The sequence below is a fragment of the Zonotrichia leucophrys genome, chromosome 3 (assembly GCF_028769735.1).
Source record: "Zonotrichia leucophrys gambelii isolate GWCS_2022_RI chromosome 3, RI_Zleu_2.0, whole genome shotgun sequence".
NCBI lineage: Eukaryota > Metazoa > Chordata > Aves > Passeriformes > Passerellidae > Zonotrichia > Zonotrichia leucophrys.
This window is the reverse complement of record NC_088172.1, coordinates 68,468,128-68,487,716: the sequence shown is the minus strand read 5'-3', so window position 1 is coordinate 68,487,716 and position 19,589 is coordinate 68,468,128. Positions and strand designations below refer to the sequence as shown.

The 19,589-nt window shown below is 36.8% G+C and overlaps 1 protein-coding gene across 8 annotated transcripts in view; it reads left to right on the top strand.

Moving 5' to 3' along the window:
• The window catches only part of QKI (QKI, KH domain containing RNA binding), a 154,086-nt gene extending 138,521 nt beyond the window's left edge, over positions 1 to 15,565 (top strand). For 3 of the 8 annotated variants that reach the window (XM_064708662.1, XM_064708664.1, XM_064708661.1), the window contains exons 7-8: positions 1,631 to 1,705; positions 6,428 to 12,568. In XM_064708662.1, the coding sequence (XP_064564732.1) occupies positions 1,631 to 1,705; positions 6,428 to 6,444 (92 nt within the window). In that variant the 3' untranslated portion in view covers positions 6,445 to 12,568. Of the gene's footprint in view, positions 1 to 115; positions 122 to 860; positions 5,854 to 6,427; positions 12,569 to 15,539 lie in introns of those variants that run through there. The other 5 variants (XM_064708667.1, XM_064708665.1, XR_010439586.1 and 2 more) reach the window with 4 other exon arrangements.
• The last annotated feature ends 4,024 nt before the right edge of the window (positions 15,566 to 19,589 follow it).

The following is a 19,589-nucleotide window of genomic DNA, read 5'->3' as shown; positions in this document are numbered from 1 at the left end:
GTTTCCACATTATCTGCAGTAAAAAAGAAAATGTATTTCAGACTTCTGTCTTACAGGATTAGTGAATCAATAACAAAAATTCTAGTAGGACAAAAGTATGCAGTATGTCTGTCAGCTTCTGGTGCTTGTCAGTTGACCCATTGCCAAAATTCTGCAAGCATAGGATAGCATTATCGTTTATTAATTTCCCACAAACATGTAAATATTCTTCCTAGCTCCTCTACCCCCAGTAGATTCCAGTTGTGGTACATGTGGGGTCAAGTCACAAAGAGTTTATCAAAGTAGCTGTTAGTGGTTAGTGCAAGCCCCTCTCCTGAATTCAGTTAATAGCAAGTAAAGAAATACAGCATTCCAGAGTGAAGTTTATTACAATGCAGGGAACTTGGATTTCTCGCAGGATTTTCTGTAAAGAGATATGAGGGAAAAATTAAAATTACTTCTGAACTGGCATCCAAAACTACTGTTTACACTCAGGCCCAACTATGTGAGGCGTACTGCCCAAAACAGACCTCATCAGAAAATGTTATTTAAAGAAGGAAAAGGGAGTAGGGGAAAAAACCCCACACTCCCCTTCAGCTGCCTAGAATCTATAACTCTTAATACATCAGCTCTATTATCTGAGCAATTGTATAGAGTTAATTGCATTAAATTTGGATTTTGTTGAGTTTTATTTTGTTATATGCCAATTCTCTCATTAATAGTATTTTGTCCATTTGTGAGGTGGACCTTTAAGATGTTTTAAAATAATTCTGTTAAAAATGGCAGAGAAATGCATCCCTGTCAGTATTTTTGGGGATGTTGGTGTTGAGATCAAATTTTAGTTGGTGACTAACTTTCAATTCCCTTCCTTTTATCTTCAGGTATGGCTTTCCCAACGAAAGGCTAAGAATTCAAGAACGGTCTTAACTGATCCTTCATCAGATCTGAATTTTAACAAATGCTTAGTTTTCAGCAGCCTTGAAAAAAGCTTGGCCTAGCAGTCAGTGACTTACTTGCACTTTTTTGCACATAGATTTAAAATAAAATAGTGCTATTAATTTGGATTAGGTCCTATTGTTACAGAGTAGCTGTAATTTATGAGTGTATAGTAGTATACTGACTGCTAAGTGTTCTATATAGTGTTTGCTTTACTAATCACCTAATTCATTGCAGTTCATACTTATTGACTTAAAGTTTAAAATCACAATCTGTAGGCTTGAAGAATTGCTTTAAAACTTTTTTTTGTGGTAGAACTGGAAGTGATCTTAAGGTTAGCAAATAATTGTCAGTATTAAAGATGGCATTATTTAAAATAGTCCTGCTGCAAGAAAGGCACTTCAGTGAATATGTGACTAGTAAAGCTTAAATGTGCTTGGGTCTAATAGATTTCATGAAATACTGTAATTTTGGGATTGTAAATGAATGGATTAAACAGGTTAAGGCCAGGATGTTTAAAATAAATGCAATATTAATCTGCACAGATAAACTTCTTTTTAAGATTAAGATTTGAAACTACTGTGCCTTAACTTGTTGCTTTTCTTAAAATGAACTTTTGTAGTTAATGATCATTTAAATCCATTTTGATAAACCTGCTGTTAATGTTTTCTGTGAATGTTTTCTAACTTTGTCTTGGTAATTGCAATTTAACTAGGTGCGGTGGCTACTAAAGTTCGAAGGCACGATATGCGTGTCCATCCTTACCAAAGGATTGTGACCGCAGACCGAGGTTAGTTTAGTTCTGCAGTTCTTGTTTGTAAGAAGTGCTTTGAGTGTACATGAGATTTGCAACACCACAGCTGGTTAACCAAATACCCGGTCTTGACCCATTCATGATTTTTCTCAAAAACCTGGACAGTTAATATTTTAAAGCTTTGGGAATGCTTGCGGTTTTTAAAAAAAATTTCTAAACTTGGCCTTCCCAGCTCAATTAAATATATGTAATTTGATACATTTAACAGAAATTCTATAATTGATTGAGTTTTAAAAATGAAACATCTATCTGCATCAGGAAACGCTATGAAATCAGTGCTGCAATAATTAATTTGGTTGTGTTCCCCTCTTCCCCCCCTGCCCCCGGTTCATTCTTTTAATTGGCGTGGAAATATCAGATTGGTGTTGCAAAACAAAATGAATGGATGGTTGCTTAATGAGAAAGAAGTAAAGGAATAAATGCCTCCTGTCTGTGTTTGGAGAAATCTGAAGATTTAGATTCCTTTTTTTTCCAATAAACTTTTGAGCCACTGTACTGTATATTATGAGGAGGATGCATGTTCTCAGATACCTAACTGAATTCAGAAAGGTAAGGGCTGTGAAGATAACTTCAAAAGTTGTTTGAGTTTGAATTATTATGGATAGGGGAAGGGAGGGTGCTTTGATTGTTTTGTTTTTTGTTTGGTTTTGGGGTTTTTTTCCAAAATCTATTTCTTGGTATTTGCCTTTTGCTGCTAAAATGTGTAACCTGAAGGAGAAACAACTTTTGAAGACCTGTTGGTGAGATGACATCCATTATTTGGGCATCTCTCTTTATCCCTTGAATGGAAAGTAAATCTTCATTTTTCTCCTGTTACTCAAGTGTCATGCCTTTGGACCCCTGAATGAAGTGTTTAAGCTAATTGAGAAAACTGATATTTTCGGTTTATTGACATTGGCTAGGAAGCAGTGTGGGGGATGAATTCTTATCCCATCCCTGCTGCTGATTCACTGTGGTTTTCAGCAAGTCATTTAATCTCTCTGTGTATGGTTTCCCATTGGTCAAATAAGGATAATAATACTTCCCTACCTCACAGGGGTGTTGTGGGGGTTCTTGTTTTGTACAGGGCTTTGAGGATGCAAAGCATTTTGTGCCAAGTATTATTATTCTGCTCTCACCCAAATCAGTCTTGTGCAGATTTCATTATATTGTAATATTCAAAAGCCAAATTCCAGTGACAGATCTGACATCTCTTAACATTGACCACACTTCTCACAACCTTCCATAAATTAACTACAAGAGAGAATACAGATTCTGGCCAAGGCAGTAAATGGGGCCTTCCTGGATATTTGGTATATTTATGCAACATTTTTATCTTTGATATAATTGTAGGCTTTACAGAAAGCATAAAGCTGATAGAGGACTCTATTTTAGTTTTCTGTAAGATTGTTTTATATCACTGCCCACTACTTCCAACCCATTGGCTTGTTCTCATTTCTTGAGAACTCTTCAATGGGGCAACAGAATATAATCAGTTAAATGTCACAGCCCATGTTTCAAAAAAAAAAAAAGAGTAAAAAGGAAAATAGGTTTTAATATTTCCTTTTTTTTTATTTTTCTATCTCATTCAGGAGAAATTGGTGATAAGGATTTGGTTGTCTTTGAAAATTTGACCCGATGTTGCAAAAACCAGTTTTTTGCTAATGATGCTTCATGATCTGCAATGATAGTTTAAGGTGACAGATATGGCAACCTTTTTAGCAACTAGATATTTACCTGAGACAACTAGTAAATACACTGATAAAGAGGGGATAGGGGTGTTTTCATGGAGAAAATGCCATTTTTTAGTTTATCATTATAATATTTGCTCAACATGGATTTTAAATATTTTTGGAAGGGCCTAGATGTTTCATCTGGGTCACTTTAAAGTTATTTAAATTAATTATTGGCATAATTTCACCCTCTTTTAAAATGCAGCCATTTTGTGATAAACCAGCATTCATTTCTAACAATTTTGGAAACCCACCGTCTTAAGCAGATAAATAAATACACGTCTTTTTCCTGCGGAATAAATCATGCATACCTCTCTCTTAGGAAAACCATACTGATATTTCAGGAAAACATTATCATCTTAAAGTCTTATCTAAATAATCCCAGTTAATTTTACAACTGAACTCCACTGTATTTTGAATTTTAAATCCTCGGTTATCCCTGCATGTATTTAAAAGTCTCACACAAAAGGTTTTGCTGACAACTTTGTTCAGCATTAATTTTTTTTTTAATGTACTAAAATTATATTGTAGAATTAAAATACTGTCAGTATTTGCCACATTCACCTATTTGGCTGTTCTGTCACCAGGATATTTCTGTAGCCATGGCCACAAAAACCAATGTCAGCAAACCGAAATACTTTTTTTTTCAATGTGGAAGTTTTTCTTACATAGTTAAGTGTCACTAAATCTATCTTTGCATTCATCGGGTCTGAAGTTGGTGATTTTTGGTTTGTTTTTTTTTTTTTTTAATTCTAAATTGACTCTCAGATGATTTTGTAGTACTACTGCATTCACTTTTTAAGTAGTTTTTATTCTTTGCATAATTTTGATTTTTTTGTTGGTTTTGGGTTGTTTTTCCAGAGATAAGCACTGCATTTAAAGCAAGAATCCCCAAATGTGTAAATGTTTTACAACTAAGCATGTAGAATTGGTGAAGGGTTGGAAAATATAGCTCATTTTAACTCAGAATAAACCCCCAGTTTATAAATAATACAAAATTGAATTTGATTCATATAACAGAGAGACTGACTGATTTAATTGTAATAAACTGTAAATGGTGTTGCACAGTTGACAAACCTGTGTGTACTGTAGAAGGCCAGAGACTTGGCAGAGGATGTATCACAGGTGTCCTGGTATTTTTTTGAAGGTAGCTTGCTTTGATTTTATACTCCACAAGAAATATTAATGCTGAGAATTTTCTCAAATGTTTTATCCAAACCAATTTTCACATAATTTATATATAAATTTTAATACCTTTTAATCAAATTTGTAATGAGTATCAAAATGCTTTAAGAGTCTGTTTCTAGTATACCTATAAAGTGGTAAGATTGTGCCACATAAAATATTTATTTTTATTTTTTCTTCTTTTTGAAACAGCTGTTATAATTTAAACAAATCCCACTTAGCGTGATTCTGAAAAAAAATTCAGGGAGCGTTTGGTCTCATTTATGTTACAGTAGTAATTTTTTGTAGTGTTATGAACTGTATCCTAAATGATAGGCCACTTTTATTATGTGAAAGTAAATGAACCCACAAGAAAGATTGTTAAATCAATGGTATCTGTGAATATTACACCTACTGGACTTCATTTATGGAATGGCACAAATCTGACTTTGCACTGAATACCTTTCTCACTTTCATCTCCTCTGCCTTAGTCAAAATGGCAACAGTACAGAAACTTTTATCAACCTCAGAATTTATTAGCTCTAATTAAGCTGTTAAATGAGTCTTAAAAAAAAATAAAAAAAAAAATTATACTACTGTTAAGTGGACCAAGTTTGGTGAAGGAGAATGCGAGAGAATGATTAAAGAAGGAATAGCTCAAGAACATTGGGAATGATAACTTTCCACTTGAGAACTTTTTTATGTTTTACTGTAATTTGTTTGTGGTTTTGGGTTTTATTTTTTTGTTTGTTTTGTTGGTTTTTTTTCTTTTTTCCTTTTTTTTTGCAAAAGAAAATAGTATTTACAGGTGGCTTCTTTTAAAATATAAAAATATAAAGCAGGAATGTATATGAAATGTCAGATTTTATTGTATTTGCAGAATATTAGCTTTGAAAATGAATAAAGAGAGCTGTTTGTAGTTTTAAAATGCCTTATTAGTATCAATTAGATATTTTCTCTATTTTTTCATGTACTTAGAGCTTTTTAAGTATAGACTTTAAAATGGCAGGACTTCTACAGTGTTTACATGCAAGTGCATTTTATAAGTGTCCTATATGTGTAAAATAGTATTTCGAACGGGAAAATGCTAGCTATAGTAGCAGGCTGAGCGTTTTCCTGGTTTCCACGATGATGCCTACGTTGCTAGACTACAGTTTATAGTACTGCTTTGTACCATGAGGCCAAGAAATTCCATGTTGTTTGTAAATAGAATAAATGAAAGGCAATAAAAAATTTATTGAACAAAAACCCTTTGTTTGGCCCATAGTTTGTTGAACCAAATTGTTTCTCTAAGTCCAGAATTCCTTAGATGACTCCATTCTTTTAACAACCAGTTATTAATAATCACATCCATCATTAATAGTTGCTTTAATGCTTGCACCTGGGGAGGTACTAATGCTTAATAGCAGTCAGATACTGATGCTGTGCACTGACTGTTGTTCCAGAAATCTTCTACCCAATTCAGAAACTGTTCATCGTTTTTTGTTTTCCAATTTTCCTTCATCGACTGCTACTAACCATTAGTCGTTAGTCATATTTTATCTCTATTTCTCCTGTTAACCGGTTTTGTGGGAGTGGGCTTCTCCTTCACGTGTCCAAATCATGATGGAGGGCTGTCATGATTTTATTGCATTCTGTAGATGGTGTCGATCAGTATGTCAGAATTAAACATGCTTGTTTTTTTTATTAGTTGTGATTAGTTTTCATGTTGTCATTAAGCCGTCACTAGCTGGAACTAATCTCTTCTCTATCTTTTCTTTCTTTTTTTTTGTTTTTTTTTATTTTTTTATTTTTTTTATTATTTTTGTTTCTAACCACCCAGCCGCCACCGGCAACTAACCTATGACCTTCTGACCTCTGAACTCTTCACCCAATGATGACCTGACCATGCCTGCCTGCTGATCAGTTAACTGGTAAACGCCTTTGCTTGCCTGTCTTCAGTGCAGCGAGCTGGGGCACTTGTCCGTTCGTCTTACCATCTAACAAAACAGACAAAGAAATTGTTGTCCTCCAACTCCGCTTTTTGTTGTTCTCCTGTTTGGGTGAAAGTGGTTCTAGAACCTGCACTGAATAGTAGTAAAGCAATAAGGTCCAACTCATCCCTCCGCACTGATCATCCTCTAGTGTCCCGCCCCAAGCGAACGGTAAGGAGGCCTCGCACGAGATGGAGACAGATGTCCCTTAACTACCCGATGACAGAGGCAGTTACTGTGAGAGACTTCTAGGAATATTTTTCTTCTCAGAAAAAAAAAAAAAAAAAGAAAAAAAAGAAAAAAAAGTCAAAGCTCTCTCTGAATGTACTGTGTGATGATGCATCATGCATGAACCTTTGGTCAGGGATGTCATTGGGGAAGGGATTCCAAAAAGTATTCAAAATTTGATATGCTGTTTAGTCACTACCAGTGCCCTCAAAGGGCAGATGTTGCAGCCTTTTTTCTATTGCCTGCCAAATTGGACGTTTTAAAGGAAAGTGTGCCATGAAATACAGATTACAATGACTTTTCAGAAGTACATTAATGCAGAGAACAAAACAGCAACACTATTAAAGCAAAATACAAGTTTAAATTGTTTTAACCATATTTCAATCTCCTTGGAAGATTACATGAGAACAAGGTACATGCATTATGTGTCACATTACTGGGCAAACTGTTCAAATATTTTTTTTAAACCTCCCTGTATAGAAAAAATTTCATTAAGGATGTAAAAGCCATGCTTGCCTATTTGCTGTATACATGTAATGAAATGTAGATAAAGTGTAGTGCATTGAAACAAAATGAACAAAAAAGTAGATACTTTTACTATACAAGGGTGCTGGTGCAGAAAAAAAATATATTTTTGGAAATGTAGCATTTTATACTTTCAAGTGTTATAAAAAAAGAAAAAAAGAACAAAGAAACCCTTTATTTCATTAAATGATTTTTTCTGGTGGTTGTCAAGAAACAAAAGACCAAAAGAGCCTTTTAGTCTTTCTTTTTTATTTTTTAAGTATTGGAATAAGTCTAAAGAAAAGGAAGTGCCTTATTTTCTTCATGGTCATTTAGTCAAATGTCTTGTATAATCAGCTTCTCCCTCAGACAAGTTACTGCATGCCACTCAGTCGCCCAGTATGTGAAAGAAGCTGTGAGGGAAGACAAATGATGAGTTGACCATATTAATTACCTGATTTTTGCCATACTAGTGTGATGTGACTTTGCCAAAATCTCATTAAGTGAAGTATTTGCTAAGTTTTCATCAAACCAGCCCATTATTATTTCAGCCACTCTACTTTTTAAATCATAGCAAATGCCGTACTTGTGCAACTTAAACCAAAGGGTTCTGTGATACAGACTGTCTCATGCTAAAGGAGATTATTAGCTGACAAATGTTTGTAGAGCTAGAAGTTACGTCATTTTTGTTCAGGGATAGAGAGGAGTTTTCTCGATTCTGGTTGAAATAAATATTACATCAACTGTAGTAGGCTTCGGCATCACCCAGAAAATTGATGTTCTGCAGATAATGAAACTGAAAGTGCTTAGCGAGTTTTCAGTCAGTGACTGAGCACATCCCCAGTTTCCAGGAACAGCTTCTACAGTGGCAAACAGCATGGAAGTTGCTTTACTTTTCAGCTCATCTTTGACTATTGTTAAATCTGGCCCATTGGCTTTTCTTGAAAAGATAAGCAGGAGAGGGACTTCAGCCATTTGAAGTCCAGCTATACCTTATTTTTAACCCTTGTTTCCACATGAGGTTCGAATAGCTGGGCAATTGCAAGAGCTGAAGCTGTTGAACGCACAGTGTTTAATTCTGAAAACATTAAGTGTTACATTGTGGGGCTCAGTACTAAACTTGGCAAATATCAGGTGATAATTTTACTCCCCTCTTGTCAACTTATTCTCCTCCTGCAAATCTTCACAGCTTCCAAATGAAAGGTCAATATTAAGCTAAGAGGGCTTACATTTTTAAGCACCTGCATGGTGACCTCATCTAACATCTTGTCTCACCTGGAAATAATTATCAGTTTATTTACTATGCAATAGACATTCATCCTTTCGTATTCAGCTAGATTTTTGTTTATTGTGCCACCAGCTTTGTCTTCCTGTTACACATACAGTTGTGTTGATTTTATTTACAGTATATGCTGTGCCATTTTGATTTTATTTTGGTTGGTTGGTTGAATAAACTTGCGACACTCGAACATTTGAAGAGAGATTTGCTAAAACAATACCAGTATTTGATCCAGTTTCATCTCAACTATGATAAAACCTGGACATTTTAGACATTTATCAAAGGTCTTTTTTTGGGGGGGAGGGGAAGTGTATGGAATAGATGTGTGACATGTGAAAGTAATGTTTGCTCTGAACAAACTTCTGAAAACTTAGTTGACAAAATTTTGGATCAGCTTAAAAAAAAAGCATGACTTTTGAAATCTCTGAATGCCTTGGTTCTCAGTATTATCATTCTTTAATGACTTTTTCTTTATTAAAATAAGTAGTTTTAAGACTTCTTTCTGACAGTATTATGTAATTTTTTTAGAGTGGGTAGATGGGAGTGTCGCTTGTATGTAACCGTACAGATGACATGTATTTGTCTATTCTTTATTATCTTAGTAGTTTCATGCTATGTATGTACCATAACCAACCTATTGCCTATGAGAAACATGTAAGATAATGTATTTACAGCCATTGTTACAAGTTTATAATGTATTTTTCTATCTTGTTTTATATGTATGTTATATAACATTCAAAAGAATTTTTTTCCTGATTGAGAAAAAAGGATACAAAATGCAAAACCCACAATTTTGATAACTGAAAAATTGCCAATTGTTTTGCAGTACTTTATTATATTGGGAGTGTTGTCTTTCTTGGGCTTTTAGTTAGCTACTGGATGAATACATTAGACATATTTGGGTTTTAGTTGGGTTTTTACATAGCTTGCATTTTAATTCTTTGGTTCTTTGCTGTTTCTATTAACCCATAGCATTATTTTAATAAATGTTATAATACCAACCTACTAACTCTGGATTATGTCTGTTTATTAACCATTACATGTTTAATTAAAATAAACAAATAAAGACGGAAGAATGTGAAGTCGAGTTACTGGACTAACCCTGAAGAACGTGACCACAGATAACACAACGTGACTTGTTTTTATGTTGTTTGTCAGCTGACATTCTGCACACTACTATTAAGTTGGCTTTGGTCATTCTGGCCTTTTACCTTGGGGAATAGGTGCCAGTAGAAATGGGAACAAAGTAGCATTTTTGAGGCATTCTTCTTGTAGAGTCTTGCCACTTGCCTTTCAGCATCTGCATTACTAATTCCACACTTTCTTTTTCTTTCTCTAAAATAATTGTTGTTGGCTCACAGCAAAAGAGCAAAAGATGCCAGTGTATTGGTAAATTTTGATGGTGTACAGAAACCAGTTTGATTCTTTGTTGAACCATTCAGAGGTTGCAGTTAATCGCACAGTAATTTGTGATTTGTTGGTTTTGGCACCTGATTCACTGTTGCATCACGTGATGTTTCTAAGCACAAAACATTTCTGGGTAGAATTGCTGTACATTGAAACGCAAAACCTGGGGGTTTCCATTGGCAAAAGTGCCTTATTTATACCATGCTGTTTCAAGTAACTTTATTTTTGGTACTTCTGCTGAAGTCTATCAGTATTGCCTAGCTCAGGGGAGTACAACTTCTGTAAGCCAAAGGTCAGACTGGATTTTTTCCTAGTGACTGCAGAAAGTACAAAAATACACCTTTCACTAAATTACCAAGCAGCATCCATTTCAAATTCCAGAGCTGCCTTTATGTGATCTTTATCCTTGTGGATGACTGGAGCAACATGAATGCAGGGAATTGAAATGGTGAAAATGCTGTTTTGAATGTTCAGCTATGCAAATATTTTTACAGATATGCTTCCCCTTTCTTAGAACTACACTGTCTGAGGCTCCTTTATATCTCCCAGGTAGTTCTAGATTTGTAACCTTGAGTGGGCAGTAATTATCACTAATGTTGAGAGAGATCCTCAATGCAGATAACTTCTCAGATGTCAACAGTTTTCTTCCTGAAAGTCCATTTTTTCCTGTAGATAGTAAAATTTCAGATGAGGAATCTGAATCTGTTCAAATTCCTCCTTTAATTTATGACTTTTCAAGCTATTTATCTTGAAATACATGCAATATAAAACTATAAATAGAGTTCTCACAGTATTGCTAGTAATTAAAATTTTATGCATCTTTATGGAGAAAAATAGTCTAGCTTTGATAACATTTGTTAGTTTTCTAATGGCATGTAGTTCTTTGTTTTACAAAAGTTTTAGGTAGAGATGAAATACTAATTCATTTTGAATAGTTTCACTTGTGCAGAATTTTTTTTTTAATTTAACAGACGTTGTTGCTATCCTAAAACTCAGCCACAGGCAGATAATAGGAATATTAGATATTGATAACAGATAATATCAGGACCTTTTGACTGGATAATGGAACAAGTGTCATTACAGAGCAAATAATTTACATTCTTAAAGAATTTTATCAGAGGCGCACATGTAGTTTGGTGAAGTACTGTGTCCAATATAGGTGAAACTATTCAAATGGAACAAAATTTTAATTTTCTATATTGAAGAATACTTCTATTTCCAGAACTACTGCTTTTCTATAATATTTTTATTATTTTGGGTTTTTATCAATAGATGTTAACTGCTGTTATACTTTGTCCACAGTGCATTTTCATCTCATTCTTCAGTATATACAGTAGTCGAAGTTGCTGTAAATTTTGTAGTACTTTAAAGCTGAAGGAAAACAAAAATAGGAAAACGCTAAAATCAAAATAATATATGCATTATTGTTGCCTGCCAAAGGTATTTCTCAGTTTACCTGAGTGCCTGTCTGAAAATTTAACTATTTTATACTTTACCTGCTTATAGGAAAGGTACGAACTGTTTTCATCACCAAATTTGAGGATGACTTCAATATTGCTAAATCACTGAAGTTAGCTTCTTTTTCTTTCTTACCATTCTGAGATTAAATTGTGTTAACGTTTGAAAGATCATACATTCAAGACAATTAGATCATTGGTCTTTGATCCAATAAAGTGGGATTTATCTTAGAGGAAATATTTTTTTTGTTGGTGAGAATATAAACAAAAATGTAATCTAGACTTTCAAAGTAAAATCTGAGCAATGGTGTTCATATCTTAAATGTTGTACCAAAGTACAACCAACTTAGTTTCTTCAAGTATATTTTTGTGAATATTATAAAGTGCCTTCAAGAACATCTTTTAAGATATTTTTAATGAGCATATGTTCAGTATTCTGACGATTCTGATCTTTTATTTGAATGTATCTTTTGATAGTGTTTCCAAAATCTACATGTAGCAAAAGGTTTATTGCCAGATTGTGCTCCATGAGGGGGACCACTAAAAGGTTTTCTGCCCTGAAAATGCAGGGAAGCATTGAAGTGTGTTACCATCCATTAAGAAATTAACTTGGGGGAAACATACTTAAGAGTATGAAACTGAGTTCTTTGTGTCTGGATAAAAATACCAGAAATGGCACATTGTACAGAATGGAATCTGAGTAACACATTCCTAGGGCTGGAAGTACATAACTGTTCCCGGAATTTCTGTTTTGTTTTAATATGTTTGATCCATTTTTTTTCTAAAACACTGTTAATGGAATACTGTCCAAGTAACACATGGCCCATAGCATTAACACGTGGTAATCAATGTTGAATCAAACTGGTTAACGCAAGTACAGCCAGCGCTCTTCCTTCTCTGTGCCTGCGCACTAATTGCAGGTGCTGCATAGGGGCTGGGGCTTAGGCACAGCAGGCTGCAGTCCTGATTTCTTGGTGCCTGCACTTGGGGTGTCCGTCTTTGACAGCAGACTAACTGGGAGGAGTCTGCCTCCCAAGGCAAAGATTAACCGAGATCTGAAACTCTTAGTAGAATTAACTGAAAATACAGCAACAATAAAGCGACATATATACATATATGCTTTGACTTGTATTATGGCAGTTTGTGTGAAACATTTAAGGTTTTGTTTGTGCAAAATAATGTATTCTGAGGGGAAAGGCAAACATGGGTGTTGCCAAAACACATGTAAATAACCACCATTTATGACTGTACATTATGTGCAATAAAGTAACTGGAAAAAGTGCATGTACTTTATCCTCAAAAGAAAACTGACAGCTCTCAAAGCTGTAGCTATAGTTTTATTTTCTGAAAAGTTAAGTTTTATTCTGTATCTAAACCGCAGAATAAAGAATGTACATTTTTCACACTTAAATTTTCATCAATGCTTCTAGCAGTGTTATGAAAGATGTTAATTGTTGAAGAGGCTTAAACTTTCATGGTCATCTGATTTCAGGGTATATTTTGCTTAACAGTTTCTTGTTGCATATGCTGTTGTTTGTAACTGTAAATGAAGGAAGTATGCATTATATATCATAAACATGCAATACACTTTTTACATATGGGTTTGTGGATGTATCAGTTCTATAAATTTTGCAAAGATAACCACATGATTTTGGGGATATTGTACTTTTGTAGCATAGCTGTTACAATTGTTATGTTCAGAGCAAATAAGAAAGAGAAGTACTACTTTACCGTAACTTTAACACACTGGTTTGGGGCATAGTTTCTGATTACTGTAGAAAATTAAGATGACTGCCACCCCACCCAGTGTGAACCTAGCGAGAAACACACCTTGTAGAATAACTAGATTATGGTGTTCTATATTTTCCTTAATATTTATGTGATGATGCTTAGTGTTAGTTAAGGACAATTCCTTTACCAAGGTATTCTTTGCTAAAAATTCCCTCTGTTTTACACTGCTTAAAAAAATGTTTGCTTCAGAAGTAAGTGAAGTAGATGAGGTTAAGCATGGCATCTTTAGAAGTCTGGCAGATTAGGGGAGAGGAGGCTAAATGCCAGTGTTCAGGTACACTTCTGCACTTATCAAGGATGAAAAATTTGGCATAATTTGTCTTTGAAGACACCTTCTATGATGAGTTTCACCAAAGCAGTGGCGTATAGTTGTATCTGAGCTAGTAGTCATAGAAGTCCACAGAATGAAGGGATGCTGTTTGGCATGTGCTACTCGAGCAGGTGAAGCAGCCTTTGTCATCTTTGCTGTTACTCTGAGTGCCTGTGCCCTGAGCTCCTGGCCTGGAGTGGGGACACAGCCTCACCTTCTGTGCTGTCTCTGGCTGCGCTGTGCCAACCCCCTCCTTCCTCCATCTGGATCCATAGAGAGCACAACTGTCTTGACCTTTCTTACCTCTTGCACCAAGTCAGTAATAATTGTTTATGGTCACGTTCATGTTAGGAATTGCATTTATACGTCTGCAAGTTAAAGCTGCATGTGGAGTTTAGATTTTTTTTTTTTCCAACAGACTTTATCACCATTCTACCAGCACTGTCTGTGTGTATTGGTATGTTTATCGAGGATGGCCTGACACTACTGGATGGCTCCTTGTTGTAGTTGCCTTGAGGCAGTACAAACTTAACCATTATCAGTGTCAAAATAATAAGAAACATTGATTGAAAAGTGTCAGAAATTGCTCTTTCATGTTAGCATTCAGGTCTACCAGCAAAAGTAAAAAGAGACTTACTCCGCTGTTTTCTTGATGACCCTGTGAAGTTCTCAAATAATTAAAAGTAGACAACTGACAGCCAGTTCCTGTTAAGTTGAACTCTAAAAATTAACAATCACAAATAATTAGGAACTCCCAAGGAAGGTGTGTTTGTGGGTTTTTTTTCACTAAGTAGCATAGCATATATTTGTCCTTAATTTCTGTCACAGTATTATCTGTGTTTTCATTTTCAGCAATAAATAAGGTTACTACTTTGAAGAGTAAACTGAATAAACTCAGAGGGGAGGTTCAAGGAAAAAAAATCGAATAATGTCACACCTCAAGACTGCATCATTTCAGCAACTTACCAGTCAATGAAGGTGTTTTCTCTAAAGTTCATGTATTTTTAAGCACCTTATACAGACAAGAGGCTTAGCAGAAAAAATATTTTTGTTTGTGGGACCTTTTCAGAATGAATTCTGCAGATTTTCCATTCACTGAGGGTGGCCTTTCTTTAGGAGATGGTTTATTAACTTCCAGAAGGTAGGAAGTGCCCAGGTCCTCTGCCATAGGTCAGTCATTGAGCAAACAAGTGTTCAGTGTTGGTTCTGGTTTGCTTTCATACTCATGTGAAAATGAAGCCCTATCTTTTGTATCCAGATCTTCTTAATATCATGACAGATATATCAGTCTGTACCTCCTAGAGTAGTGGTTCAAAGGGATTTGTTTTTAATTGAAGTTACTTCAGTAGAGAGGCAGGTTGAGTGAGCAGGAGTACTATGGGAAATGTGTTAATATATGATAAAGATACTGGGATCACTGTTTTAGAGTCTCACTGTGTTATGTGTATTAGAAACCTACAATAAAATGTAAGTGTAATATTTATCTTGATAGTTGTCTACACCTTTCCAATTAAGATTTCCTGACAAGATTTTCATGAGCCTGAGACTACTTTGTGCAGTTCAGAGGTTGTGAAATGATAACTGCAGATGACTCCTAGGTATGTGATTTTTCATAGAGCACAGCCTTTTTAGGATCTTGACCTCAGATACTGGGTAAAACATTGTAAATTTGTGAAGCAGGGAGCACAGTTTGTTAGTCTATTTGCTAACCATTGAAAGTTCAAACGTTGCTACCAATTCAGAAATGTTACTGCATGTCAATTGCTGTGGCAAATTCCGTGTCCTGTTTTTAACATGGGTGCAGTCTGGAGACCTTCACATGCGTAATACTCTAGTTAATCTCTGGATCATTTTCATGATCTTTCATGAAGAGTGGGTCCAGCACTGCTGACTGAGGGGGCCACAAGGCCATTACTTGCATGCCCTTGTGTGACTTTTTCCATATAACCTTAGTGATGAGACAATTTTGATTCTTTCTCTGAAAGGCAATGAATGAAGCAGATCTTCAGCTTTGTTTCTGAGAGAAAATAGGAAATGTATACCAGTGTGGACTGAAAGAAGATAAAGAATAACAATAATGTCAGAGCTTTGAACCCTGTACTGAACTGCAAATTCCTCTGGATTTATATGAGCCAAGAAGAGGAGACAACCCTAAACTAGAGCAGCACTGTCAAGCCCATACTGTGTTGACAAGAAGTTCATCAGAGACTGTAGGCTGCAATTTTAAGTGAAGAAAATTGTAATTATTTCAGTCCTTGAAGAACTGGTTTACCATATCTCCCTGTTATCTTAAGCAAGCTTGTTAATTTCTTTGTTGGAAATTTTTCCCTTCTTCAGCCTAATTTGAATTTCTTGTTCTTTTATTCTAAGGTTCTGCCCTGCCCCGTTCTCTGCTGTCTTTCATTTAACAGACAACTTCTCCCTTTTCTCCCTTCATTAGGATGGTGAGGTTGCACAGGTCATTCTTGGTATAGAAAGGCAAGAAGCAAGACTTAAGGTCTAGATCAGGGTGATCAAATGTGACATTATTTAGAAAGTCTGTTTCACCTACACATGAGTCCAAGCAGATGAAAGAGAACTATTTTGATACTGAGGGCACAAATGTAATGTTTGGAACGCCTGGGTTTCAGATGCTTCCTTCGTTTCTGATGATTTGTGCAGTTTTGGGCAAGACCCGTGCAGCCAAATCCAAAATACCACCATCACCTTAAGTGATGTTCAAGATATGGAGAGTGGTCACCAAGGTTTTCCTAAAAAGAATCTTTTTCATGGTCTCCCAGAAAAGAACACATCACTGCCTTATCTTCATTTTTTTTTTTCACATTTCAAGCAACAACATCATCCAGAAAGAAAGTCCCTGGTACCCAGAGACAATATAGCTACCTGAGTGCAGAGGAGAAAGCACTGGTCAGTAAATCCCCATCCTTCCACCACAGCCACAGGAACCAGCTGGTCAGCTCCATCTCTCTCAGGCGTGTTTCTCCCTGGCTTCACATGCATAGCACACATGTGGCTGTGACTTTGCCTTTTGCATTCCCCAGCCACCCATGATGGAAGCTACTCTTTTACTCAAGTACCTGTGGTGCTCTTCTTCTGAATCTTTGTCCCTCAGTTTCCTGTCAGAGAAATGAGGTTAACAGGAGAGCCTCAGTAGAGTGCAAGCTGTGGATGGCTACATTTGAGTTTGTAGAGTGCTCGAGCAACACAATGCTGAGTGCACTCCGGTATCATCACAATGTCCAAGTGTCTCGCCATCTTGAATGTACTTGAGAATAAAGCATGAGAGCAAAACAAAATACCTTTGATTTCTTACTTAGTCAAACCCATGATGTCGTTTCCAGAATCTCGTAGGCCAGCTGAGCCTGGTCTCAGACCAGACCACCCCAGAGGGTATCTACCAGTAGTGCTGTCTCGAGGGATGGTCATCTCAAGAAACAATGGGCATAAGTTACTTCTGGGAAGATTCCGGTTGGGCACAAGAGGACATTTTTTACAAAGAGGACAGCAGCCATTGGAATAACCTCCCCAGAGAAATGGGGGATTCTCCAGTTTTGGACACTAAGGTTCAGCTGGATAGCATACTAGCCCATGGCTAGACCTTGTTTTTACCAAGAAAGGTTGGACTAGATGGTCTTTGCAATCCCTTTCAACCTGGTACTCGTATTATTGTGTTCATAACAATCTGAGTCCCACAGGCTCACTGGGGATGGATGGAGCTGCATTCCCGTTTTTCCCAGTTGGCAAGTCCAAGGGAGAGTCCAAGACAAAGGGAGAGAGGTGCAGTTGCAGGAAACAGCGCTGCCTTGTCTCATCACCAGTGAAAGGTGGAATTGGGCAGCACTGACAGCGCTTGAGACCTGGGAGGACTGAGAAGAAAAATGGGATTATATTGAAAACCTGGTTGGCAGGAGTGAGAGCTGCTCTGCAATCATGTGAGGTTCACATTGTTCAACCCCCAGCATAACATACAACTTTTGAAAGTGAAATGCCTTAAAATAATTAACTTTGAAGCAAGAACAAGAGTTTTTGCTGCTTCAGGCCTGTAGTTGTGAATGGTTACATTCAGGATGGAAATTTTTCAGTGAGCTTTCAATTTGCTTTGGAAGGAGAGAGACAAATACCATTTGTGAGTGACAATTTTGGGTTTCTCAAGAAAGAACCAGGGTTAGCAGGTAGATATAAAATAAAATCACCCCTCAGCCACATCACTAACCTCAGCAAAATCCAACATTAACCAGTTTATCCCTGGTCACACTCAACCACAAGACAGCTAGCAGCCGAACACTTTGGGCCAACAGCTGTGCAATGGAAGGTGGGAGAATTTACCTCAGGTGGAGAATTTTCCTCCTCAGTCAAGACTCTTCCAAAATTTTACCTTGGTGAAGTAAACAACAGCATTTTACTAGTTGTCATGTGCCTCACAATGATAATAATAAATAATATTTATGAAGTAGGACTTTCACCTGCTGCGGATTTGTCCTCAGACTTCCCTGTGTGAAGGAACCTTGAAATAAATTATTTCCACTCTGGCAACCACCTGGTTTCAAACAAAGGTGAAGCCAATGAATGAAATAGTCAAAACACCTGACTCCTTTTAGGTAGGAGGGAGGGAAGCAGTAAATAATGTTGCCTTAGAGCAATTTCTCCCTTGTCACGCCTTTCCCCTTGCAGTTTGCTGCCACTAATCACTGTGAGCCAGACTGTGCACGTGGAAGAATCCTTCAGACGGAGTCAGTGGGGCTGCTCATGTGAGTAATTTGCAAAGCACTCAATCAGGGCAGTCAAGCCCTGTGGTATTAGAGTCATTTTGGCTATAAATTCCCCAAGCAAGGACTTTTATTTTTGTCTGTAAAACAGTGGATGCAGTTCTGGAGCAGTGCTTTTTTTTTATTTTTTTTTTCCTCTCCACAACTTCTCATTTCTTCTCACCTTTTCCTTCACACATACACACAGAGCACTAAGAGACTCAGAGAAGCAGCAGCTTTGACAAGCAGTGCTAACCTGCCTCCCTGCTCTGAGCAATTCCTTTGGGCGATTTAGCAATGTCACTCTGGCTCTCAGGATTTCTTTCAAGTCGGGAGCCCCAGTGCTTAGAGCAGCTTGGGAAAGGGAGAGCTCAGGTGCAAAGGCAGGAAAATAGTTGTGTCCGTGGCTGGCAGCAACAGGAGAGTCTGGTTGTGCCGGTGAGTCAGCCCAGCAGCTCGCTCCACTTGCTCATTCCAGCCACACACGGGCAAGTGCAGGCAGGGGAAATTCCTAGCCTTGATTGTGAGGAAAGGGCCTGCTTATGCCACCACAATAAACTCTGTTTTCCCAGAATGAAATCTCGCCAGGCGTAATTGCCAAAATCCTGGGACGAAATACTTCTGCTTAACCCCTGACACGTCTTGTTCTTTTTGCTGGGAGAAAAGTACTCGCTCATGGTTTGGTGTTTTGTTTTGTTGGGATTTTTTTTAAATTCAATTACCAGCTTTGATGTGTCTAAAATGGGAATAATGGCAGAGAATACAATATCTCCTGTCTGCACTGCTACCTATACACTTGCATATAAATAGCACTTTTGTTTCATGGGCTGGAGTAGAGGCTGAAGAGACATACTGACAGTGCAGCAGCTCTTTTCCTTTGTAGTGGATCTAATAGGCCTTCAGTATGAAACATGCTGCCTATGCTTTGCTTTTAGGCTGAAACTCACTCTGTGCAGAGGTCTAGCAGAGGGCAGAGGCCTCACTTAAATCCTGCTGAGCCTTCAGAAAGGCTTTCCATGTTCCCCTACGGTAGGTGTAAGGATTCAGACAGTTTTGCATTCTTTTTGTGGGTAAAGACATGTAAATAATACCTTTATGACTCAGGTATGTCTTGAAATATGCAACCTGATGGCAGAGTTCTGCTTTATTGTGCAGATATTTGTTCTGAACCACATGGCTTGTAAGTCATGAAATATTAATGGCCATGCAAATCTCTTCTGTATCACAAGCTTTTCTGTGTTCCTGACCCCTGGCTTCCTTTAATCATCTCCTGGGTGTGTGGTCTGTTAC